The sequence below is a fragment of the Stegostoma tigrinum genome, chromosome 31, assembly GCF_030684315.1.
Source record: "Stegostoma tigrinum isolate sSteTig4 chromosome 31, sSteTig4.hap1, whole genome shotgun sequence".
In the NCBI taxonomy this organism is placed as follows: domain Eukaryota; kingdom Metazoa; phylum Chordata; class Chondrichthyes; order Orectolobiformes; family Stegostomatidae; genus Stegostoma; species Stegostoma tigrinum.
Window position 1 is genome coordinate 32061148 of NC_081384.1, and position 27208 is coordinate 32088355.

The 27208-nt window shown below is 49.2% G+C and overlaps 1 protein-coding gene across 1 annotated transcript in view; it reads right to left on the minus strand.

The window, feature by feature from the left end:
* The window catches only part of LOC125466374 (supervillin-like), a 137050-nt gene extending 110364 nt beyond the window's left edge, over positions 1-26686 (minus strand). The window contains exons 1-4 of the mRNA XM_048560794.2: positions 26630-26686; positions 25848-25993; positions 10214-10460; positions 2072-2555 (exon numbers count right to left, since the gene is read on the minus strand). Of these exons, the coding sequence (XP_048416751.2) occupies positions 2072-2555; positions 10214-10460; positions 25848-25993; positions 26630-26680 (928 nt within the window). The 5' untranslated portion in view covers positions 26681-26686. The remainder of the gene's footprint in view (positions 1-2071; positions 2556-10213; positions 10461-25847; positions 25994-26629) is intronic.
* Between the last annotated feature and the right edge of the window lie 522 nt (positions 26687-27208).

Consider the following 27208-nt stretch of genomic DNA (forward strand, 5'->3'; position numbering starts at 1 on the left):
AACCTTTATTGCTTTAAATAAATTCACCTTTCAGGTGGGTCTAGGCCTGAAACGTCATCCTTCCTGCTCCTCTGATGCTGCTTGGCCTGCTGTGTTCATCCAGCTCTCCGCCTGGTTATCTCACCTTTCAGGTGCTCCTTTTTTAGTTTGGGAAAAGCCAGATTTTCCTCATAACTGGTTTCTCCTCATAACTTAAGAGTTTCGATACTCAGAAACATTCCCTTTTCCTGAATGTTTCCTTGTTTTTCAGGGACTGAAATTTGAGGCACAACAACCACATGATCCAATTACTGTTTTGTTTTGGTGGGGAGTGAGAGTCACTGGCAAGGCCCACATTTGTTTCCCTTGAACTCTGTGGTTTAATATGGCCACGTCCAGAGGGCCAATCACATTGCTGTGGGTCTGGAGTCACATGCAAGCCTGACAAGGTAAGGATGGCAGATTTTGTGAAGGACATTAACAAAACAAAATTGTTTTTTTACAAACAATGAGTGATTATGTGAGTCAACACTAGACTAACTTTTATTACGCTCAGATGTGTTAACTGAATTCAGATTTCACTATCTGCTCTGGTGGTATTTAAACCTATGCCTCCCCAGTGTTAGTGCAGACCTCTGGATCAGTAGTCCAGTGACAATGCCAATCAGCAGCACCCCCCGACCCTAAACTGTCTTATATTCTCCTACTTCAGTGTATGACTATTGCCTTTCTTGAGTGTTCCTCCACACTAACTGACATCAGTATTTGGCATCTCTCAGCTTCATCATGACCTGCTTAAGGAATGTGTATGGAGATTCTCTTTCTTCAATTCCAATGTTACAATCTTTACTTTTCTCCCACTGAAAATGCAAAAAAAAAACTTGTGGCCTTACCAACTAACGAGTGCGGTTTTCCCCTTCTGCACTCATTATAGATGGCAGAATGTTATGGACCAGGCAGAACCGATGTAGAAAATCCCAGCCAATATGAATGCATTCAATTGAGTAGCTTGTTAATAATTCCTGACAATTGTTTGTGACATTTCTAGAGATTACGGAACTGAATTACCTGCTGGTATGATCATGTTTGGGTTATCGATAGAAAGTTGTTAATGGTTAACTACAAAACCACAATCCATTCTCTGTGATCAGACCTGGAATGTAGCTACAGTTGGTGAAGGCTAGTGGCAGAATGTCTGAGCTGTTTCTTTTTAAACCACTGCATTCATTTTGCAGAGATTGATCTCTGTGCATTGGTTTGTCCACAAGTGTGTTCGGGTTTTAGAGCCAGATTCCAATCTTGTGTCTTCAACATCTTAGGAGGGTCTTATTTCCTGGAACCTAAGCTGGTTCTCATTATGGAGAGTAGCCAATAAAGACTGCACATGGAGAGTGAACTTCAGTCCCGAGTCAGAGTAAAGCCACTTTGAAGGTCTCAATACACTAGATCAGCAACTCATGGCCCAACCAGCTAAAAGGACAAAGGCAATGTAGTGATTGCAAGGAGGTCAACCAGATGGACTTCATAGAATATGAGTTCCCTGTTTGGACCAGGTTAACAGCCCCAGTCAGGGAGTCCTGGCTGACAGATATAAACAGGATTGTCAGAGGTTCTGTTAACTCAGAGATGGCTCTGAGGAAGCCAGACTGGTGTCAAACGCTATGCATATGAAAATAAAAGGTTGATCTGGTGAGATGATGCAGCCTCTGTGGAATTATTTCCCCAGTATATACATTGAAATATCCCGACATCTGAGATCCACTTCAAGTCACACCCCATCCTGACTTTGTTATCTATCACTGCTCCTTCTTTGTCAAAATCTGGAGCTCTATCTAACAGCAACAATGGGGAAGCAATCAGCATTTGGACAGAAGCACATGGCTGTTCACCACCACCTTCTCAAAGACGGGCAGTAAAAATTGGCCTTGCCACATCCTGAGGGAGAATTAAGAAAAACTCACTGTCTATAAGGGAAATGAATAGAGGACAATTCAAGCAATGCAGCCGCTATTCAGGATAAATTGCATGCCATGCAAAGATCAACATTAGAATTTGAAAGAAATAAGTGATAAAGCACAAATATTGTATTCACCTGTTGTTTCTCTCTGGTCACCCTCTTGTATTTCACTGGAGTTTGGTTTCTCTGAAGCATCATTCTCAGCTAGTCTCACTTCATCTTCACTCCTGCCCAGCTCCTGGGTTACGTCTGCCCTGTCTGTGTTGTACTCTCCAAATAGACCACTTGGAATAGAGTCACTCTCCGCCAATGTAGCAGTTTGGCTTCTCACCTCACATTTCCTGGGCTGTTCCTGCAGGGTGTGAATTTCATTCAACTTGCTGATTCCTTGTGTTTTCAATATTCCTTCGATCTCCTTTGGTTTCTCCTCGTTTCCCACACTCGCTAACTTTCTGCTGTCCTCACAGCTGGGAACGGACACAGCTGACATTATCTCCAGCTTCACAATCTCCTCTGGAGCGGAGGGCAAGCTTAAAGCATCCAACAGTGTTTCCTCAGCAGGTGTCTGTCCTGGGGAGTTGGGCAGAAGTTGATGGCGTTGTTCTGATAAATCCTGGAGCTGAAATTGTGACACGTGCTTTAATGATTGATGCACACAAGCTTTTCAGGGATTTGTTAACTGGGATGCAAGCTGACAATCTCAGCCTTTAATACACAAACGTTTGAAAATGATTAACTTACTTGGCTTAGTTTGTGTCTGGAGGAGGGTGAGGAGAGCAGGTTGACCTCAAAAGAGATCTAAGTGGTTTTCTCAGGGTTTCAGTTTATGAAATGAGACCTGAAATTCAGGTCAAATCCAGACGGAACATTATGTTTTATATTGCCAGCTAAGAATGAATAGGCTAGCACCTTGACAGATGTAATAGTTATTTTTAATTTTGCAGTCCCTCTTCAAATTGCCTGAAATCTACCTACGTTTGCATTTAACAGAGGTAGACCAGGGACAAGCAAATGAACTGTTTCTAAAGAATCAGCCCATTGAGTCCACGCCAGCCTTCCTAAGATCATCCCTTCCAGACTCACACCCCCTACCCTATCCCTGCTTTTCCCATGGCTAATCCACCTAGCCGGCACATCCCTGGACACTACGGGCAATCTAGTATGGCCAATCCACTCAATCTACACATCTTTGAACTGTGAGAGGAAACCAGAGCACCCAGAGGAAACCCACGCAAACAAGGAGAATGTGCAAACTCCACACAGACAGTCACCCGAGGGTGGAATCAAACCTGGTGCAGTGAGGCAGCAGCGCTAACCACTGAGCCACTGTGCGACTCAGGAATTTAAATATTTTAGTGAAGCTGGTAGCCTCTGGTTTTCCAGGTTTAACTGCGGTTAGCCAGTCTTGCCAGGCATCAGAACATGAAGGTAGCTTTGAGGAGACATTAAATGCCTTTACAGCACTAATTGAGCACTTAAAGATGAGGGAAATTTCCTGTGTCTCTCCTGAAATCCTACCCCACACAAGGTTCTCCCAGGTGATCAGATATCCCCCACATGGAAAGACCCCAAGATACCATACTCCCAACACAGCTCTCCTTCACCCCATCCCAGAGTTTCTTATTCGAAACCTTTCTCCTGTCATCTACATTACCTGGCCACTTTATCTAATGCAAAACATGAACAACACTCTTTGCAATGTTGGGTGTAGTGATCAAATAGAAACTTTTGAATTTGGAGTGCCAACATCCCTAATTTTGCCAGCAGTGAGTTAGACCACTTGCAGCTAACAGGTTGGGAGCTCATGCTTTTGTTTTCCTGCCTACGAGATCCCATGAAAGCTGAAGCCCTCAGCATCAGTGGTGCAGACAGTATTGCCTTTGAGTTGTGGGTACCGCGGATGGCAAGTTATTGGGATAAAATGGCAATAAAGGGCCGACACAAATTCAAAACAATGACATACTCACCAATGAAGAATTCAGGAGGGAAGTAGAAAAAACAGCAACCAGGGTACGCAAACCAGACCGTAAACACAGTAGTGTTCTGCCTGAGGGAGTCTGGATTAGTAGCAATTGAACTAACTTGCTATAATTCTGACCATTGATGACTGCAGTGCTTAGCTAAAATTAGGAAACATTGCGCTGTTCTAATAGAGCTTGCATTTGTAGGAAACATGACTGTTAAAATCTACAGCCAAATCAGCGAATCAAACAACCTGATTCAAACTTCCTCGTAACAATTTTTACATTTTCCCCCAGTTTTTTTCCAGCTCTCCCTGCTCTGCCCCCTCACTCTACCTCCACTGATTCAGCCTAAAGTAAAATGCTGCTGCGATCAGAAAAGCCTAGATGACTGCCTTTTGTAATTGGCCCACGGAAAGTACACTTGTGACTCTCTTACTGGACAGTGTCCACTTTCCCCTCCCTGAAGTGAAACACTTCTATGAGCGCAGCATTTTACCTGGCAGCCCAGCTGAGAAATATTAAACCTGGATCCAAGTGAAGCCGGCAGCGGAATGTGTCAATCTGCCACAGAGCTTAAACATGCACACCAGCTAAACACTTAACTCATTATGTACTTGCTTTCCCCCAGTTCATCAAGCAAGCTGTATTGAGAATGTTAAGCATTTCCTGCCTATACACCAACATCATTAGCAAGTGTCTAAATGTGCAGCCATGGATCAGTTGGTAACCTCTTGCCTCAGGGACTGAAAGTTGGAAGTTCAAGGATTTGAACTCATCAAGTTAGTTAACACAATGAGGGAGTACAGCACAATTTTGTATTAGGTGAAGAAATATATCCATTCCTACATATCAAAGAAAGCTCCCAGAAATGGAGAGAGCTTCCAGTTCCGAGAAATTATACTTGTCTTTCACAGGCCAGGATTCCATGGGTAGCAATTAAAATTTGATGTTTCACGTGTTTATCTTCTTGACAAAGTTCATCCTGGGGAGTCTGAACACTTCAAAATCATCCAAAGTAACACCAACATGTTCGTTATCCATTGGGCAGTTTACAGCAAATTGAATGATCTAAGCTTTTGAAATCAGCTATTTATTTAGACACAGGTGATCTGGCTCCTACCTGGAAGATAATTCTGCAGTGCTTCACAAATTCCAATATTTCTCTAAGTTGTTGTTTAGACTTGAAGTTAAATTCGTGATCCAGTGCCAATTCCACACACCTGACTTTTCTAGTCCCAGCAAACAAAAATGATTCATTGCAGCTACGCTATTTTTTAAAAGCACTCTGCCCCACCCTGTTCCAATTTATTTTACATGAGTAATGTCCTGACAGAGCCAATACTCCAACTCTCAAAGGCTGGATTTATTCATCACTGAATGTTTGTATAAGTGGAAAATGAAGCACCACACAGCAAATACACAGTTGAAATTCTGACCTGCCCGGTACACAGAAACACTCTCTCCTACCAAGCAAACCCTCCTGAAATCCCCTTAAAAACTGCACCAGATTATCTTGATGAAGGGACTGGGGGCATTCTGGCGAAGTTTGCCGATGATACGAAGATAGGTGGACAGGCAGGTAGTACTGAGGAGGTGAGAAAGCTGCAGAAAGATTTAGACAGTTTAGGAGAGTGGTCCAGGAAATGACTGATGAAATTCAACGTGAGCAAATGCAAGGTTTTGCACTTTGGAAAAAAGAATACAGGCATGGACTATTTTCTAAATGGTGAGAAAATTCGTAAAGCAGAAGTACAAAGGGATCTGGAAGTGTTGGTCCAGGGTTCTCGAAAAGTTAACTTGCAGGTAGTGCCTGTGATTAAGAAAGCGAATGTAATGTTGTCATTTATCTCAACAGGGCTGGAATATAAAAGGAGCAATGTGCTTCTGAGGCTTTAGAAAGCTCTAGTTAGGCCCCATTTAGAACACTGTGTCCAGTTTTGGGTCCCACACCTCAGGAAGGACATACTAGCCTTGGAGCATGTCCAGCAGAGATTCACATGAATGATCCCTGGAATGGTAGGTTTAACATATGATGAACGGCTAAGGATCCAGGGATTGTACTCATTAGAGTTGAGAAGGTTGAGGGGAGATCTAACAGAAACTTACAAGATAATGCACGGCTTAGAAAAGGTGGACACTGGGAAGTTGTTTCCGTTAGGCAGGAAGACTAGGACCTGTGGGCACAGCCTTAAAATTAGAGGGAGTAAATTTAAAACAGAAATGAGACGACATTTCTTCAGCCAGAGCGTGGTTGGCTTGCGAAATTCATTGCCACGGAGTGCAGTGGAGGCCGGGTCGTTAGATGCCTTCAAGGGAGAGATCGACAAATTCTTGATCTCACAAGGAATCAAGGGCTACGGGGAGGGTGCAGGGAAGTAGAGTTGAAATGCCCATTAGCCATGATTTAAATGGCGGAGTGGACCCGATGGGCTGAATGGCCTTACTTCCACTCCTATGTCTTATGGTCTTATCTTAAATCTGTTACATGCCTCCTGCACTGTATAAAACCCCACTTTTCTAAGCTAAACCCAAAACTTCCATTCCAAACCTCACGCTACCCATCCCAAACCCCACTCCTCAGTGGCATACCCCATTTCCTCCATCCCAAAATCTATTCATCCTCCACAAACCTCACTATACCCTATAAAATCTCACTCCCTCCAATGCCAAACTCCCCCATTCTAAAACTCAGTACTCCATCCCGAACTCCACTCCCCCATCCCAAATCATACTCCTTCCAATCCATGCTCCCAGTTGCACAACCAAAATCTCTCTCCCCATTTCAAACCCCATTCCTTTATTCTGAACTACACTCTCCCATCCCATATCTCCCTCTCTCTCATCCCAAGCCCCATTCCCTCTGACCCAAAATCCCACCCCCATCCCAACTCAATATCCTCCATTCCAAAACTCATGTCTGCTTTCTGAGCCACACTCCTCATTCCTCAGCTTCTGGCATTAAAAACTTCCATGTCATGGTCTTGTCTCCTTCAGCTCTGCATCCTCATCTGACCATATGTACCAGGTCATGCTGCCTGTCTCCCTGAGTCTGGCTAACCGCATGGGCTCAGCCTGTCTTATCCTACTCCATCCTGTCCTAAGCTATCCTACACTGCCATGACCTGTCTCCTTTTCACTCAGTAATGACCACCTCACTCTCTGGAATTCTCTTCCTTGCCTTGCTCTCTACCTTGAAAAGTATCCTCAAACCTTTATTTTTGACCAAGTTTCTGTCACTTTTCCAGATTTCCCTTAATTGAGACTTGGTGTGTGATCTTTACCAGTGAGAATCTTGGGGGTGATCACCACATGAAGGGTCATAGATAAAAGATATCTTGCATCTATTGCCAATTTCAAAATTCATGGAAATAAAGAATTCTGAAGTGACAATATATGACTGTCCCTTTAGCTAAACTATTTTTCTTTGGGTTTAGAACATAGAACATAGAACATAGAACAGTACAGCACAGAACAGGCCCTTCAGCCCACAATGTTGTGCCGACCAGGAATGATGTTGTGGCTCTGCAGGCCATTGGTTAGGCCAATTTTGGAATACTGTTTCAATTTAGTCGACCTGCTATAGGAAAGATGTTGTCAAACTTGAAAGTGTGCAGAAAAGATTTACAAAGATGTTGCCAGGATTGGAGGGTTTGAACCATAGGCAGAAGCTGAATCGGCTGGGGCGTCGGTCCCTGAGGGGTGACCTTAGAAAGGCTTATAAAATCATGAGGGGCATGGATAGGGTGAATAGCCAAGATCATTTCTCCAGGTTAGGGGAGCCCAAAACCAGAGGGCATAGACGTAAGGTGAGAGGGGAAAGATTTAAAAGGACCTGAGGGACAACTTTCCCACACACAGTGTGGTGTATGCATGCAATAAAATGCCAGAGGGAGTGGTAGAAGAGAGTACAATTACACATTTAAAAGACATTTGGACGGGTACATGCATTGGAAAGGTTTGGAGGAATGTGAGCCAAGTGAAGGCAAATGGTACTAGTTTGGGAAACTTGGTTGGCACAGTGAGATCACAAAAACAACAAATGAACAAACAGCCAGTGACAGTGTTCCTGGTGAGTGTGATCATGAGAGAGGTGCTGACCTGAACACTGGGACAACTCAGTACTTCTTCACAAAACAAGCTGAGAGATCCTTTATAGGTAGTAGGAGTCTGTTATAGAGTAACAGTCTAACAGTACTGCATTGAATGCAGGGTGTGTGCTCAGCTACAGTAGGTTTTGGACCTTCAACCTGTTGTGTCAAATGCTGGCAACTGTGCCATGTTGACACTGGATATACTTTCATACATGAGCACAGCCTGATTGGCCAGGAGCACACATTGTTAAAAAAAACACACTGACCATGAGGTTGGAGTATTTGGACGTTTGCATCCTGAGCTGACTGATTGGATTAACTTTATTTTTTTAACCTGCGTTGTGATGTGCTCATTCCTACATTACCAAAATGGCATTGTCTATTTATTCCAGTTGAATAAACAGAAATCACAAACCGGCAACGGCACATTCCCAGGAGTTTGTAGTTCCTGAACTCACCACAGTCTCTGTGGTTAACCACTTCAAAGTATCGTTGTGTTCCCCTCAGAGACATTGTGTAAATATCTTGGGAACAAGTGTTGATCAAAGGACAGCTTGCTGGACTGAAAGCACAGCGGTTCTTTTACAGATAGATTTTCCAGTCAATTTAGTTTTTCACACTAATATCTTTTCTTTCCCTTTTTAACACACTGACCTATGCAGGGGTGTAGTTCAATATGGGATGTCAATGTCACAATCCCTGCTCATTTAACTAATGTACAAGTGTTACCCTGTACGGTGCCAGTAGACTATTTGACTATTGAGGGCATCACAAGGTAGCGTCTTTCCCACTCTCAATCAATGCCCATGCATTTTCCAGTAGGAATCATTAAATAGTAATGCTTAATAGAAATATTGGCGATTTTTTCCCTCTCTGTACAAGGCAGTTAGCTATAATATCCCCGATAATATTTATAGAATCCCTAAAATGTGGAAGCAGGCCATTCATCCCACCGAGTCCACAATATCCCTCCAAAGAGCATCCCATCCAGACTTAGCCCCATTTCCCATGGCTAACCCACCTAGCTTGCAAATTTCTAGACACTACGGGCAATTTAGCATGGACAATCTACCTATCCTGCACATCTTCAGACTGTGGGAGGAAATCATAGCACCCAGAGGAAATGCACATGGAAACAGGTGCTCTGATTTCCAAACTCCACACAGGCAGCCAGATCCCTGGTGCTGTGAGGCAGCAATTCTAACCACCGAGCCACTGTGCTGCCCTTCATCTAGTGCAGGTTACAGATTGGGTTTGCACAGTCTGCATGCCTTAGTGAACATATTATACCGGACAATCAAGCCATAATGGGTTCTGCAACTGTAATGTTTAACACATTAGGTGCATGAGTTCATGTATCACAGGTGAATGTGCAGGTACAGCAACTAATTAAAAACTATTGGATTATTATTGTTCATTTTGAGGGGAATTGTTTACTGTGTGCAGTATTGGTGTTGTTAATTAAGGAAGGATGCAACCAGTTTGGAAGCAATTCAGACAAGGGCTATTCGACTACCTGGAATAGCTGTGATAGTTAGAGAGGGGAGGTTTGTTTTATGAGGAAAGGGTTGAACCAGTCAGGTTCATATCTGCTGGAATACAGTAGAGTAAGAGGAAACTTAATTAGTCTTGACAAGGTGGATATGGAGATGATTTTATAAAGCAAAGAACTGGATGTTGGAAATCTGAATCAAAAACACAGAAACAAATCTCTCTGTAGAGAAAGATCTAAATGCTGCCAGACCTGCTGAGATTCCCCATCACATTCTGTGGGAGATTCTAAAACCAGGACTCACAGTGTAAAAATAAGGAGACACCCATTTAAAGCAGAGATGAGCAGAATTTTAATCTCACAAATGGTCAAGAGTCTTTGGGACTCTCTTCCTCAATAGGCAGTGAAAGCAGAAAGAAGGAAGAGGCAGATTCTTGATCAGCTCGGGGTTGAAAGATTACCTGCGGTAGGTGCGACTATAGTGTAATCAGACCAGCTCTGATCTTACTGAATGGCAGAGCAGGTTTGAGGGGCTGAATAGCCAACTTCTGCTCCTAGTTTTATGATCCTACATAAAACTTCCAAATAAGGCCTGAAACCTTTCAGACGCAAGAATGTACAGTCATTAATTATTGTTCAAACACTTATGGACTGTTTTAAATCATGAATCACAGAAGGAAATTGTTCTGCTTCACCATCTTAGTAAGATTGAAATAAAAACAATATTTACCAGCTGGACTTCACCAAAGGTGACAGGTTGTGTGCGATACCGAGCCCCTTTCTGTCTGCGCCCATTACGTCCTTCCACTGTTGGCATCTTCTTAGGCATGGGCTGACACAGACTGTTAAACAAGGCCATCTTCTGGTTCAGGCTCAGCCTGGAATTCTCATCACCTCTCTCTTCTACCTCCTGTTCAACTGCACCGCTCTTTTTTCCATCTGCATCCTGCTCGTTTGGTGACTGTGCCCTAGGGAGGCTAACAGCAGAGTTTTTATCAATTAGTGTAGAAGCAGAAAATGAAAAATGTGAAGAAAAGCATTCTTCAAATGTAATCCCTTCTTTCACTTGGCTGTCATTTGGGTTAGGAACAGTATTAAACCATTCAGCCCCTTGATCTTACTTTACCACTCATTTAGCTCTGGCCTGATCTTCATCTAGCCTTCACTTATTTACTTTTTCTCCATATTCCTTCCAGAATGTCAAATACATACAAGCCAGGGTTCAAACAAGGTTAACATATTTCTTTGATAACACAGTGTGGAGCTGGAGAAGTGCAGCAGGACAGGCAGCATTAGTGGAGCAGAAGAAGGGTCCTGACCCGAAATGCCAACTTTCCTGCTGCTCTAATGCTGCCTGGCCTGTTGTGTTCCTCCAGCTCCACGCTGTATTATCTCTGGCTCCAGTAGTTCTTACTATCTCTAACACATTTCTCTGATTTTCAAGTCTACCCATTCAGAAACAAGCATGAGTGGTTTTGTTTTCTTGTTTCCAAATGTGTAAAATGGTAGCATTATTTTCACTAATTGGTGAATCTCAACCTTGAGACACCTTTGCTTTTCCACTTCATTTAAGACCATAAGACACAGGAGTGGAAGTAAGGCCATTCAGCCCATCAAGTCACTCCGCCATTTAAATCATGGCTGATGGGCAATTCAACACCACTTCCCTGCACTCTCCCCGTAGCCCTTGATTCCTTTTGAGATCAAGAATTTGTCGATCTCTGCCTTGAAGGCATCCAACATTCCAGCCTCCAAGGCACTCTGTGGCAATGAATTCCACAAGCCCACCACTCTCTGGCTGAAGAAATGTCGTCTCATTTCTGTTTTAAATTTACCCCCTCTAATTTTAAGGCTGTGCCCACGGGTCCTAGTCTCCCCGCCTAACGGAAACAACTTCCTAGTGTCCACCCGTTCTAAGCCATACATTATCTTGTAAGTTTCTATTAGATCTCCCCTCAACCTTCTCAACTCTAATGAGTACAATCCCTGGATCCTTAGCCGTTCATCATGCGCTAAACCTACCATTCCAGGGATCATCCGTGTGAATCTCCGCTAGACACGCTCCAGGGCTAATTTGTCCTTCCTGAGGAGTGGGGCCCAAATTGGACACAGTATTCTAAATGGGGCCAAACTAGAGCCTCAGAAGCACATCGCTGCTTTTATATTCCAACCCTCTTGAGATAAACGACAACATTATATTCGCTTTCTTAATTACAGACTCTACCTGCAAGTTAACCTTTAGAGAATCCTGACCAACACTCCCAGATCCCTTTGCACTTCTGATTTGCGAATTTTCTCACCGTTTAGAAAATAGTCCATGCCTGTATTCTTTTTTCCAAAGTGCTAAACCTCACATTTACTCACATTGAATTTCATCAGTCATTTCCTGGACCACTCTCCTAAACTGTCTAAATCTTTCTGCAGTTTCCCCACCTCCTCAGTATTACCTGCCTGTCCACCTATCTTCGTATCATCGGCAAACTTCGCCAGAATGCCCCCAGTCCCTTCATCCAGATCATTAATATACAAGGTGAACAGCTGTGGCCCCAACACTGAACCCTGCGGGACACCACTCATCACCGGTTGCCATTCCGAGAAAGAGCTTTTTATCCCAACTCTCTGCCTTCTGTCAGATAGCCAATACTCAATCCAATCCATTTAGACATTCTTTTCCAAGGACTACAATGTCTCCTAAGACCTCCTATCAAAGTACCCAACTCAAGTATGTGCCCACTCTACTCATTTATGAATGCTTTATTTGATTTGTTGCAGCCCTTCACGGTATTAACCGTATCCTTCAATTTTCTGCCAACCACAAATTAATATCTCTCTGCTGGGCCTCCCATTCATGTTAACCATGAAGTGGCACCTTCTGGAAAACTCATGCTTCTAGCCTGTAATTATCATGCTATTGTGTTTGAACATGATGCCATCCATATTCAAATTTCCTCTCAAAATCTACTATCCAGAGCCACATTTGAAAGTTAAAGACTGACAAGTTCTCAGAGGGCAATACAAGAGCTATGTCACTTGACGGTCAAGTTATTCAAATTAATCAAAGAATTTGATTAGGTAGGTAAGGAGAAAATATGTCATTTTGTGGGAGATCATACATGTAAAAGAAAACCCAAAACTTAAAATGACAGTTAGGCCATTCAGCAGAAAAATCAGGAAGCACATTTTAGGAAACTAGGATCAGGAGTTGGCCTTTCAACATGATTTTATTAAACAGGAATGACATTTAAATAGCTGTTTTAGAGGTTTTTGAGGTTTTGACTGGCAGGGATGATGAGGGGGAGGCACTGTATGTAATACATATGTATTTTAGGAAGGCAATGGTAAGGTTTCTCACTCGAGACTGTTGCACAAGGTTAGGGCTCATGGGTTTGAGAATATACATTGGAAATGGACTGGAAATTCGTTAATGGTCAACAAATAGAGAATAGGAATGAATGGTTTTTTTCCAAAATGGTAGGATGTTGCTTGTGGAGTGCCTCATTGATCAGCACTGGGTTTCAGCTATTTATACTGTAGATCAATGACACAGATAAGGAGACCAAGTATAATATATCTGAATTTACTGTCAATACAAAGTGAGGTGAAAAACTATAGTGTGATGAAGACATAAACACTATCAAATATTGAGAAGATTTGTAGCTCAGGTTGAGGTTCTGGATGTGAGTTTGCTCGCTGAGCTAGAAGGTTAGTTTTCAGACGTTTCGTCACTATTCTAGATAACATCATCATGAGCCTCCGACGAAGCACTGGTGTTATATCCCGCTTTCTATTTATCTGGTTAGGGTTTCCTTGGGTTGGTGATGTCATTTCCTGCATTGGTGATGTCACTTCCAGTTCTTTTTCTCAGGGGATGGTAGATTGGCTCCAAATCAATGTGTTTGTTGATGGAGTTCTGGTTGGAATGTCATGCTTCTAGGAATTCTCGTGCATGTCTCTGTTTGGCTTGTCCTAGGATGGATGTGTTGTCCCAATCAAAGTGGTGTCCTTCCTCATCTGTATGTAAGGATACGAGTGATAGTGGGTCATGTCGTTTTGTGGCTAGTTGATGTTCATGTATCCTGGTGGCTAGCTTTCTGCCAGTTTGTCCAATGTAGTGTTTGTCACAGTTTTTGCAAGGTATTTTGTAGATGACGTTTGTTTTGTTTGTTGTCTGTATAGGGGCTTTTAAATTCATTAGCTAATGAACTTAAAAGAATTCCTAGAAGCATGGCATTCCAACCAGAACTCCATCAACAAACACATTGATTTGGAGCCAATCTACCATCCCCTGAGAAAAAGAACTGGAAATGACATCACCAATGCAGGAAATGACATCACCAACCCAAGGAAACCTAACCAGATAAATAGAAAGCGGAGACATAACACCAGCGCTTCGTCAGAGGCTCACTGTTGATGTTACCTGGAATGGTGACAAAACATCTGGGGACAAACCTTACAGCTCAGTGAACCAGCTTACATCTCGAACACAATAAAGACCCACTCTCTTGTGGGCTGAGAGGACGAGAGTGCAGTCTTGGAGGTGAAAGGAGGACATCGGGTTGGCTGTGCGCCCTTGCGACCAGTGGATCTTAATGCTGGCTTTGGCCTAACGCTGGTTCAGGGGAGCAGCCAACCTGCAACGATGGCTGCGGCAAGTGCTCGTGCCCCAGGTCAGGGGGTCCGGAACACCATCCGTGTTTCCGTAAAGAAGGTGGATGAAGGTGCACCTGTGGACCGCGCCTTCTTCGTGAAGAGGGTCCTGTTGGACTGTTGTGGGTTCGCTGCTGCGGACATTTACTGCCTGCAGGATTTCCCCGGAGGGGGTTTTTACGATGTGACCTTCCGGAGTGCCAAGCTTTGCGAGCGCTTCCTGGAGGTTTTCAAGGAGAAAGGAGGTGAGGGCCCCCTCTCTGTATTGACCGCTGTCCCACTGTTTGTGATGCCAGCGCAGAGGAGCCGTATGGTGACTGTACACATGTACAACCCGCATGTGCCAGCAGTTGATATCCTGACCTTCCTCGGAAGGTACGTGAAGGTGGAAGGGGACCTAACTGACATGGTGGACCCCTTTGGCATCTGGACGAGTAAGAGGCAGGTCAAGGTGACGCTGAGGATGGGCGCAGACGGGAATGTCGCACACCCACCGTCCAGCTTCGCGATCGGCGGGAGCAGGGGCTACCTGACCTATGCAGGGCAACCCAAAGTCTGCCATGCCTGTGGTAGGTCAGGTCACATGGCGGCCGACTGCAAAGTCACCATCTGCAGGAACTGCAGGGAGGAGGGACACCTTGCAAAGGATTGCCCACGAGAGAGAAGCTGCAACCTTTGCGGGGAAGCGGGCCACTTCTATAGGGCATGCCCGCGGCGGGGTACCACCTATGCCCAGGTCGCCGGCAGGGGAAATGCGGGGCCAGCCCCCCCGGAGGAGAGGAAGGCACCAGGACCCAGCAAGGACCCCACTAATGTGCAGGAGGGCCAGGCCGTGCAGGAGGGCCCAGCCCTGCAGGATGGCCACGAGGCCAGCAAAGCACCCCTGCAGGCTCCAATCCCCCCCGACAACCCGGAGCCAATGGAGGCGGCGACAGGCGACCCAGGGGAGTGGACTACAGTCCGGAAAGCGAGGAGGAAGGTGCGTCGACGGGCCCAGGAACCGCAACAATCAGGAGGGAAGAGACAGCTACAGGGGGGCTATAAGAGCTCCTCTGACGAGGAGGATTCGGAGAGGGCCCACCCGAAGCAGAAGTTAAAGGTCTCGAGGGGGAAGGAAAGCAGCACCCCGCTTCCAGGTGACGGGAGGCGTCCTGAGGCTCACTCCGACACCCAGTCAAGTGCCGCTGGAGCACTGGAGGGCCCCCCGGAACTTCCAGGCGGGAAGGAGGAAACAGCACGTCCCCAGCCTGATCCGGAGCCGGACCCTCCTGCCTCCGCACCCCTGACGGGGGGATGCCACCCGGAAGGCAGCACAGACGGTTTCCTGAGCCCAGAGAGCGTCCAGCAGTTAGCCCGGGCAATGGGCATGAAGGGACAGATGGAGGGGCTGGACCTTGGACTTGGGGAGGGTACTGCGGTCACTGCCCACAATGGGGGTACGAATTGCGAGCATTAATGTGCGCAGCGTCAAGTCAACCGCGAGATGTGTGTCCACGTTGGCCTACCTGACCACCATCAAGGCGGACCTCCTGTTTCTGCAGGAGTGCGGGATACCGCACCTCGGCAGGTACGGGAAATGGTCCGGCGCCTGGACCTGTGGGCCTTCGATCTGGTCGGGGGGTAACGACTGTCGCTCCTCGGGCCTGGCTATTCTGCTGCGGGGGCACAACTTCACCATCTCTCAAGTTCAGGAGGTGGTGGGGGGGCGCCTCCTAGTGGCTGACATCACCTACAGGAATGCTCCCCTGAGGCTGATCAACGTGTACGCCCCAGTGGTACGGAGTGAGCGGTTGGACGTCCTGCAGCGGCTTCCACCCCTGCTGGCTACGTCCAGGCCGGTCATCCTAGGCGGAGACTTCAACTGCATCATTGATGCAGATGGAAGGTCCGGCGTGGGGACAGCGGGTGGGGGGATTCAACTGGACGTCACGTCCAGATTCCTGATGGGCACGGTGAAGGACGCCAAGCTGCTCGACGTCTTCAGCACCCCTGCAGACGGAGCGCAGCAGAGGTACACCTGGTCGCGGCCAGACGGGTCTATCCGCTCAAGGATAGACTTCCTGTTTGTGTCACGGACGTTCTCGGTCAGGTCCACTGGTGTCGAGCCGGTGTTCTTCTCTGACCACTGCCTCCTGTTGGCCGACTGTCACTTACAGGACGACCGGCCGGCCGGCAAGGGGACGTGGAAGCTCAACACGACTCTGTTGACCCCAGAGAACGTCGAGGAGCTTAAGAGGGAGTACACCGGTTGGAGAACCGTGAAACCCCTCTTTGAGTCTCCAGGCGACTGGTGGGAGACGGTGAAGGAGAACATCAAGAGGTTCTTTGTCCTCAAGGGTGTTCAGAAGGCAAGAGAGAGGCGGGGAAAGCTGTCGCGACTCCAGAAAAGGGTGCAGAACCTGCTCCTTCTGCAGTTGATGGGGGTCGATGTCACGGAGGACCTCCGCGAGGTGAGGGGCCAGCAAGCCTCGCTCTTCGCCGCGGAGGCCTCCAGGATAATCTTCCGGTCCAGGGTCCGCTCCGTGGAGCAGGACGAGACGTGCTCGCGTTTCTTCTTTCAGAAGGTGCACAAAGAGAGCTCTGTGCTTAGCCGGCTGAAGGAGGACGACGGCTCGGTGACGTCGTCTCGGCCCGACGTTTTGAGGATCAGCAGATCCTTCTATGCCGGACTGTACGACACGAAGCCCACGGACAACACGGCCTCCGAGTCGTTCCTGTCGTCTATCACGGAGGTCTTAGACGACGGCACGAGGGAGTGGCTGGACCGGCCGATATCCCTGGACGAGCTGGCCAGAGCCCTCAAGTCCTTGCAGAGGAATAGGACTCCCGGAAGTGATGGCTTACCGGTCGAGCTGTATTCTGCTCTGTGGGGCCTGGTCGGCCAGGACCTGCTGGAGGTGTACGATAGTGCGCTTCGGGCAGGGGAAATGTGCAAGTCCATGAGGAAGGGCATCATCACCCTCATTTACAAGAGGAAGGGGGAGAGGGAAGAAATTAAGAATTGGCGTCCCATTTCACTTTTGAACGTGGACTACAAAATCCTGGCCAAGGTCATTGCCAACCGGGTCAGGTCTGTCCTGGAGTCGGTGATTCACCCTGACCAAACCTGTGCTGTGCCGGGCAGGAAGATCGCTGAGAGCCTCGCGCTCATCAGGGATACGATCGCCGAAGTACAGGACAGGCGGGTGGACACCTGCCTCGTCAGCCTGGACCAGGAGAAGGCCTTCGACAGGGTCTCTCATGCTTACATGAGGGACGTCCTCTCCAAATTGGGGTTTGGGGAGGGCATCCGCAATTGGATCCGGCTGCTCTACGCCAACATCGTTAGCGCAGTCTCGATCAACGGGTGGGAATCAGACAGTTTTCCTGTTAGATCTGGAGTCAGGCAGGGCTGCCCGCTCTCTCCTGCCTTGTTCGTGTGCTGTGTGGAGCCCTTCGCCGCCTCCATCAGGAAGGACGTGAGCCTGAGGGGCGTGACTATCCCGGGCAGCGGAGGCCTTCAGGTCAAGACCTCCCTGTACATGGATGATGTCGCCGTCTTCTGCACCGATCGTCGGTCGGTGAGTAGGCTGTTGGACATCTGCGGCCAGTTTGAGCTGGCCTCGGGTGCCAAAGTCAATAGGGGTAAGAGCGAGGTCATGTTCTTCGGGAACTGGGACGACCGCTCCTTCATCCCCTTCACCGTCAGGACAGACTACCTGAAGGTGCTGGGTGTTTGGTTTGGTGGAGCTGGGGCATGCACTAAGACTTGGGAGGAGCGTATCTCCAAATTTAAGCAGGAGCTGGGCAGGTGGACGCTCCGGTCCCTCTCCATCGCGGGTAAGAACCTGGTTGTCAGGTGCGAGGGGCTTTCGGTACTGTTGTATGTGGCGCAGGCCTGGCCTATTACCTGGACCTGCGCCGCTGCCGTCACCCGGGCCATCTTCCACTTCATTTGGGGGTCGAGGATGGACCGGGTCCGCAGAGATACCATGTACAAAGACCTGGGAAATGGGGGAAAGGGCGTACCGAACGCCACCCTCGCCCTGACGGCTACCTTTGTGTGTGGCTGCATCAAGCTGTGCGTAGATCCTCAGTACGCAAACACCAAGTGTCACTACTTACTGAGGTTCTACCTGTCCCCGGTGTTGCGAAGGATGGGCCTGGCCTCGTTGCCGCGGAACGCTCCGAGTAGTTGGACCGTTCCGTACCACCTGTCCTTCGTGGAGAAATTTCTGAAAGGAAACACCTTTGACCACAAGGCCGTCAGGCAGTGGTCAGCACGTAGTATCCTCAGGACCCTTCGGGAAAAGGAGAGGGTGGATCCCGTCGTGTGGTTCCCCATGCAGACTGCCAAAGTCGTTTGGCAGAATGCCTCATCGCCAGAACTTTCAAACAAGCACAAGGACATTGCTTGGCTGGCGGTGAGAGGGGCTCTGCCAGTGAGATCCTTTATGCATGCCCGGAATCTCTGCACCACCGCACGCTGCCCTCGAGGTGGCTGCGGGGGGGACGAGACTGTTGATCACCTCCTTCTGGAGTGTGCCTATGCGCAGGAGGTCTGGAGGGGGATGCAGTGGTATTTGTCGAGGTTCGTCCCGAGCAGCTCCGTGACGCGGGACTCCGTGCTCTACGGGCTGTTTCCGGGGACGCACACCGAGACCAACATCAACTGCGCCTGGAGGACCATCAATGCGGTGAAAGACGCTCTTTGGTCTGCCCGCAACTTGCTGGTCTGCCAGCTGAAAGAACTGACCCCGACCGAGTGTTGCAGACTGGCGCACTCCAAGGTCCAGGGCTACGTGTTGAGGGACGCGCTAAAGCTTGGGGCAGCCGCCGCCAAGGCGCGGTGGGGAAAGACCACCGTATGAGCCCCCTCGTCCAGAAAAGGGAAAAGAATCCTATCTGGTAACTGGGCCCAGCTGGCGCCTTCCCCAACTGGTCAGGGGGCCAACTGGGACTGTGCGGGGTGACGACTGCTGGGGAATTTTCTTTGCTTTGTTTTTTTTTTCTGTTTTGTTTTTTTTTCCTTTAGTTGGTGTATGTACCCCCTGGGTAAAACGGAGCGGCTTGCATGACTGGGTAGGTGTGTAAATATGTTTTATTTTTTTGTACATCTTACGAATAAAGTATATTTTTTCAAATAAAAAAAAAAAAAAAAGGTGACAAAACATCTGGGGACAAATCTTACAGCTCAGTGAACCAGCTTACATCTCAAACACAATAAAGACCCACTCTCTTGTGGACTGAGAGGACGAGAGTGCTGTCTTGGAGGTGAAAGGAGGACGTCGGGTTGGCTGTGCACCCTTGCGACCAGTGGATCTTAATGCTGGCTTCGGTCTAACGCTGGTTCAGGGAAGCAGCCAACCTGCAACGATGGCTGCGGCAAGTGCTCGTGCCCCAGGTCAGGGGGTCCGGAACACCATCCGTGTTTCTGTAAAGAAGGTGGATGAAGGTGCACCTGTGGACCGCACCTTCTTCGTGAAGAGGGTCCTGTTGGACTGTTGTGAGTTTGCTGCTGCGGACATTTACTGCCTGCAGGATTTCCCCGGAGGGGGTTTTTACGACGTGACCTTCCGGAGTGCCAAGCTTTGCGAGCGCTTCCTGGAGGTTTTCAAGGAGAAAGGAGGTGAGGGCCCCCTCTCTGTATTGACCGCTGTCCCGCTGTTTGTGATACCAGCACAGAGGAGCCGTATGGTGACTGTACACATGTACAACCCGCATGTGCCAGCAGTTGACGTCCTGACCTTCCTCGGAAGGTATGTGAAGGTGGAAGGGGACCTAACTGACATGGTGGACCCCTTTGGCATCTGGACGAGTAAGAGGCAGGTCAAGGTGACGCTGAGGATGGGCGCAGACGGGAATGTCGCACACCCACCGTCCAGCTTCGCGATCGGCGGGAGCAGGGGCGACCTGACCTATGCAGGGCAACCTAAAGTCTGCCATGCCTGTGGTAGGTCAGGTCACATGGCGGCCGACTGCAAAGTCACCATCTGCAGGAACTGCAGGGAGGAGGGACACCTTGCAAAGGATTGCCCACGAGAGAGAAGCTGCAACCTTTGCGGGGAAGCGGGCCACTTCTATAGGGCATGCCCGCGGCGGGGTACCACCTACGCCCATGTCGCCGGCAGGGGAAATGCGGGGCCAGCCCCCCCGGAGGAGAGGAAGGCACCAGGGCCCAGCAAGGACCCCACTAATGTGCAGGAGGGCCAGGCCGTGCAGGAGGGCCCAGCCCTGCAGGATGGGCCCGAAGCCAGCAAAGCACCCCTGCAGGCTCCGATTCCCCCCCGACAACCCGGAGCCAATGGAGGCGGCGGCAGGCAACCCAGGGGAGTGGACTACAGTCCGGAAAGCGAGGAGGAAGGTGCGTCGACGGGCCCAGGAACCGCAACAATCAGGAGGGAAGAGGCAGCTACAGGGGGGCTATAAGAGCTCCTCTGACGAGGAGGATTCGGAGAGGGCCCACCCGAAGCAGAAGTTAAAGGTCTCGAGGGGGAAGGAAAGCAGCACCCCGCTTCCAGGTGACGGGAGGCGTCCTGAGGCTCACTCTGACACCCAGTCAAGTGCCGCTGGAGCACTGGAGGGCCCCCCGGAACTTCCAGGCGGGAAGGAGGAAACAGCACGTCCCCAGCCTGATCCGGAGCCGGACCCTCCTGCCTCCGCACCCCTGGCGGGGGGATGCCACCCGGAAGGCAGCACAGACGGTTTCCTGAGCCCAGAGAGCGTCCAGCAGTTAGCCCGGGCAATGGGCATGAAGGGACAGATGGAGGGGCTGGACCTTGGACCTGGGGAGGGTACTGCGGTCACTGCCCACAATGGGGGTACGAGTTGCGAACATTAATGTGCGCAGCGTCAAGTCAACCGCGAGATGTGTGTCCACGTTGGCCTACCTGACCACCATCAAGGCGGACCTCATGTTTCTGCAGGACTGCGGGATACCGCACCTCGGCAGGTACGGGAAATGGTCCGGCGCCTGGACCTGTGGGCCTTCGATCTGGTCGGGGGGTAACGACTGTCGCTCCTCAGGCCTGGCTATTCTGCTGCGGGGGCACAACTTCACCATCTCTCAAGTTCAGGAGGTGGTGGGGGGGGCGCCTCCTAGTGGCTGACATCACCTACAGGAATGCTCCCCTGAGGCTGATCAACGTGTACGCCCCAGTGGTACGGAGTGAGCGGTTGGCCGTCCTGCAGCGGCTTCCACCCCTGCTGGCTACGTCCAGGCCGGTCATCCTAGGCGGAGACTTCAACTGCATCATTGATGCAGATGGAAGATCCGGCGTGGGGACAGCGGGTGGGGGGATTCAACTGGACGTCACGTCCAGATTCCTGATGGGCACGGTGAAGGACGCCAAGCTGCTCGACGTCTTCAGCACCCCTGCAGACGGAGCGCAGCAGAGGTACACCTGGTCGCGGCCAGACGGGTCTATCCGCTCAAGGATAGACTTCCTGTTTGTGTCACGGACGTTCTCGGTCAGGTCCACCGGTGTCGAGCCGGTGTTCTTCTCTGACCACTGCCTCCTGTTGGCCGACTGTCACTTACAGGACGACCAGCCGGCCGGCAAGGGGACGTGGAAGCTCAACACGACTCTGTTGACCCCAGAGAACGTCGAGGAGCTTAAGAGGGAGTACGCCGGTTGGAGAACCGTGAAACCCCTCTTTGAGTCTGCAGGCGACTGGTGGGAGACGGTGAAGGAGAACATCAAGAGGTTCTTTGTCCTCAAGGGTGTTCAGAAGGCAAGAGAGAGGCGGGGAAAGCTGTCGCGACTCCAGAAAAGGGTGCAGAACCTGCTCCTTCTGCAGTTGATGGGGGTCGATGTCACGGAGGACCTCCGCGAAGTGAGGGGCCAGCAAGCCTCGCTCTTCGCCGCGGAGGCCTCCAGGATAATCTTCCGGTCCAGGGTCCGCTCCGTGGAGCAGGACGAGATGTGCTCGCGTTTCTTCTTTCAGAAGTTGCACAAAGAGAGCTCTGTGCTTAGCCGGCTGAAGGAGGACGACGGCTCGGTGACGTCGTCTCGGCCTGACGTTTTGAGGATCAGCAGATCCTTCTATGCCGGACTGTACGACACGAAGCCCACGGACAGCACGGCCTCCGAGTCGTTCCTGTCGTCTATCACGGAGGTCTTAGACGACGGCACGAGGGAGTGGCTGGACCGGCCGATATCCCTGGACGAGCTGACCAGAGCCCTCAAGTCCTTGCAGAGGAATAGGACTCCCGGAAGTGATGGCTTACCGGTCGAGCTGTATTCTGCTCTGTGGGGCCTGGTCGGCCAGGACCTGCTGGAGGTGTACGATAGTGCGCTTCGGGCAGGGGAAATGTGCAAGTCCATGAGGAAGGGCATCATCACCCTCATTTACAAGAGGAAGGGGGAGAGGGAAGAAATTAAGAATTGGCGTCCCATTTCACTTTTGAACGTGGACTACAAAATCCTGGCCAAGGTCATTGCCAACCGGGTCAGGTCTGTCCTGGAGTCGGTGATTCACCCTGACCAAACCTGTGCTGTGCCGGGCAGGAAGATCGCTGAGAGCCTCGCGCTCATCAGGGATACGATCGCCGAAGTACAGGACAGGCGGGTGGACACCTGCCTCGTCAGCCTGGACCAGGAGAAGGCCTTCAACAGGGTCTCTCATGCTTACATGAGGGACGTCCTCTCCAAATTGGGGTTCGGGGAGGGCATCCGCAATTGGATCCGGCTGCTCTACGCTAACATGGTTAGCGCAGTCTCGATCAACGGGTGGGAATCAGACAGTTTTCCTGTTAGATCTGGAGTCAGGCAGGGCTGCCCGCTCTCTCCTGCCTTGTTCGTGTGCTGTGTGGAGCCCTTCGCCGCCTCCATCAGGAAGGACGTGAGCCTGAAGGGCGTGACTATCCCAGGCAGCGGAGGCCTTCAGGTCAAGACCTCCCTGTACATGGACGATGTCGCCGTCTTCTGCACCGATCGTCGGTCGGTGAGTAGGCTGTTGGACATCTGCGGCCAGTTTGAACTGGCCTCGGGTGCCAAAGTCAATAGGGGTAAGAGCGAGGTCATGTTCTTCGGGAACTGGGACGACTGCTCCTTCGTCCCCTTCACCGTCAGGACAGATTACCTGAAGGTGCTGGGTGTTTGGTTTGGTGGAGCTGGGGCATGCACTAAGACTTGGGAGGAGCGTATCGCCAAATTTAAGCAGAAGCTGGGCAGGTGGACGCTCCGGTCCCTCTCCATCGCAGGTAAGAACCTGGTTGTCAGGTGCGAGGGGCTTTCGGTACTGTTGTATGTGGCGCAGGCCTGGCCTATTACCTGGACCTGCGCCGCTGCGGTCACCCGGGCCATCTTCCACTTCATTTGGGGGTCGAGGATGGACCGGGTCTGCAGAGACACCATGTACAAAGACCTGGGAAATGGGGGAAAGGGCGTACCGAACGCCACCCTCGCCCTGACGGCTACCTTTGTGTGTGGCTGCATCGAGCTGTGCGTAGATCCTCAGTGCGCAAACACCAAGTGTCACTACTTACTGAGGTTCTACCTGTCCCCGGTGTTGCGAAGGATGGGCCTGGCCTCGTTGCCGCGGAACGCTCCGAGTAGTTGGACCGTTCCGTACCACCTGTCCTTCGTGAAGAAATTTTTGAAAGGAAACAACTTTGACCACAAGGCCGTCAGGCAGTGGTCAGCATGTCGTATCCTCGGGACCCTTCGGGAAAAGGAGAGGGTGGATCCCGTCGTGTGGTTCCCCACGCAGACTGCCAAAGTCGTTTGGCAGAATGCCTCATCGCCAGAACTTTCAAACAAGCACAAGGACATTGCTTGGCTGGCGGTGAGAGGGGCTCTGCCAGTGAGATCCTTTATGCATGCCCGGAATCTCTGCACCACCGCACGCTGCCCTCGAGGTGGCTGCGGGGGGGACGAGACTGTCGATCACCTCCTTCTGGAGTGTGCCTATGCGCAGGAGGTCTGGAGGGGGATGCAGTGGTATTTGTCGAGGTTCGTCCCGAGCAGCTCCGTGACGCGGGACTCCGTGCTCTACGGGCTGTTTCCGGGGACGCACACCGAGACCAACATCAACTGCGCCTGGAGGACCATCAATGCGGTGAAAGACGCTCTTTGGTCTGCCCGCAACTTGCTGGTCTGCCAGCTGAAAGAACTGACCCCGACCGAGTGTTGCGGACTGGCGCACTCCAAGGTCCAGGGCTACGTGCTGAGGGACGCGCTAAAGCTTGGGGCAGCCGCCGCCAAGGCGCGGTGGGGAAAGACCACCGTATGAGCCCCCTCGTCCAGAAAAGGGAAAAGAATCCTATCTGGTAACCGGGCCCAGCTGGCGCCTTCCCCAACTGGTCAGGGGGCCAACTGGGACTGTGCCGGGTGACGACTGCCGGGGCGATTTCTTTGCTTTGTTTTTTTTTTCTGTTTTGTTTTTTTTTCCTTTTAGTTGGTGTACGTACCCCCGGGTAACCCGGAGTGGCTTGCATGACTGGGTAGGTGTATAAATGTTTTATTTTTTGTACATTCTATGAATAAAGTATATTTTTTCAAATAAAAAAAAGTGACGAAACGTCTGAAAACTAACCTTCCAGCTTAGCAAGCAAACTCACATACACTATCAAACATTGTAAGTAAAAATATGTTACGAAGTGTCACATGTGTTTGCAGCAGACAAAAAGTCATTTAGCCAAGAGTTCCAAACTGGTGATTATCCACCACAGGAATCTCCTCATATCCCACTGTGTTTAACCTCATGGACATACCCTTCTATACCTTTCCCCATTTCATGCGCTTATCTCGTGTTATATTTAGCACCATATCATGACTTCATTATGTTATGAAGTATATTGTCGTCAATGGATAACTTAAGTGCAACAAATGTTGCAGCCAACTTGTGCACAGCAGGATGCCACAAAATTACACGAAAGACTAGTTAACCATTCTTTTGGTGAAGTTGATCTGCTGGAGTGAGGTTGACTGGGGTGAGGAGGATTTGGTCCTCATTTTTAGTCAGTCCATGCGTTCTGTTAAAGTTGGTAAGTCCACAGGTATTGCCCTTGCCTTGGTTAGTGGTAAGTTCCATCATCCTTTTACCTCCTGTGCTCTCTGCTATATACTAGCTCCTGCCTTCATTTTAAAATTCTGATCCTTGTTTTCAAAACCCGTCATGGCCTCACGCCTCCAACAATCTCCTCTAGCTCCCCAAGCCTCAGAGGGATCTCTGCACTTTTCATTCCAGCCTCATGCATAACCCCAAATTTATTTGCTCAATCATTGGTAAGACCATAAGACATAGGAGTGGAAGTAAGGCCATTCGGCCCATCAAGTCCACTCTGCCATTTAAATCATGGCTGATGGGCATTTCAACTCCACTTCCCTGCACTCTCCTGTAGCCCTTGATTTCTTAAGTGCAACAAATGTTACTTAGGTCAATGTAGCAGCCAACTTGTGCATAGCAAGATGCCACAAAATTACACGAAAGACCAGTTAACCATTCTTTTGGTGGGGTTGATCTGGTAGCCTTGGACCTTGGTAGCGTGCCTTCAATTGCCTTGGCCCCATACTCTGGAAATCCCTCCCAACTTCTCTCTGCTTCTTGTGATAACCCTAATAGGGTTAGGGTTAGAGCTTTTCTAAATAGTACAGCCTTCTCCTGATCTATTCCAGATAACCAGGTGTGGAGCTGGATGAACACAGTAGGCCAAGCAGCATCTTAGGAGCAGGAAAGCTGATGTTGTTTCGGGCCTAGATCCTTCTTCAGAAAATTCCTGATCTATTCCGTACCTGTTTGCCACCACCATTTCCTCTGTGGTCACTGGCTGAGTCCGAGAACGGTCGTGCGAACGTCGCAGCCTACGCTCCACGGCTGCATTGTTGCTGCGAGGACGCAACTTTGCAGCAGAATCTGCAGGGGATCCTTTCTCCAGTTCCTAATGGAAATATGAAAGGGAGAGAGGCAGCATAACGAGAAGAGCCAGAATAATTCCACACAACTCGGCTAATTCCAGCAGTGGATTTCCTTGGCAAAACATTGCACCAGTGACAGATTATACAACTTCTCATTCTGGTTCCTTTTGAGTAAACTTTCAGCTGGGAAAACCATCCTGATCTATCTCAATTGCAGTTCAGGCCAATGTTTATATTTTAGCAGGTGGCATCATATCTGACTGGCCTGATACTTTCTGGTTTATTCTTTTTGTTATTTTTGACGCTGAGCAATGGAATTTTACCATGTAAACTGACTGGTAAATGTCTCAGTTACGCTCTAATCAACTGACATAATTGACAACCATTGAATAGTCTGAAGTAACTTTACAATGTCTGAAATATGCTGCTTTAAAAATCCTTCTGCCATACTGTGAATTTAACCCCTTTTGAAGGTAGTGTTTAACTTGTATGCTTTCCTATTTTACAACGTTTTTCACCCTCCAACCTCAACAAAAGCAGTGAGAGTTCATAAGAAACTGGGACGAGGGTTACAACACTCCGCTGGCCGGTATAAACAGGGGATAAGGTACTAAACTCTCCTCGAATGATTAGTGAATATTCTACAAACCGGCACCTACTTTGAACAGTGTCATCTTTGCAGCTACACTCAGCTTTGATTTTGCATCCATCTTGTCATCCTCTGCAAGAAGAAACCAAGAGAAGGGTCATTGAAGGGCCAGAGACACATCGACCCTACACATTGTTTTGCATGAGAGTAAGTAAAAAAGAGAAAGCGTAGATTTTGGAGGATTCACTCATGAGGCTAGCTTTCTATTTCTGTATTAGGTTAAAGCTGAATATAGGGCACAATTTCAAAAGGAGTACAGGAGCAGGATGTAAATGAGCATAAAAGTTATCGATGGGGGCAGGATAGATTGACAGCATGATTAGTAAAGCATACAGCACCCTACGTTTTCTTAATGCAGGCTCTGAGTGCATGAACAAACGCTGTTGCTATGTTGCTCGTTGAACTTATATGAAACCCTATTTTGGCCTCAACTGAAATATTGCAGCCAGTCTGGGGCATAACACATGAGGAAAGAAGTGAAGACATTGAGCAGAGAGCAGAAAGGATTCATGGGAATTATTCCAGGGATCAGCAACTTCAGTTATGAAGATAGATTAAAAATGTTTTCGTTAGAAAAGAGAAGGCTGAC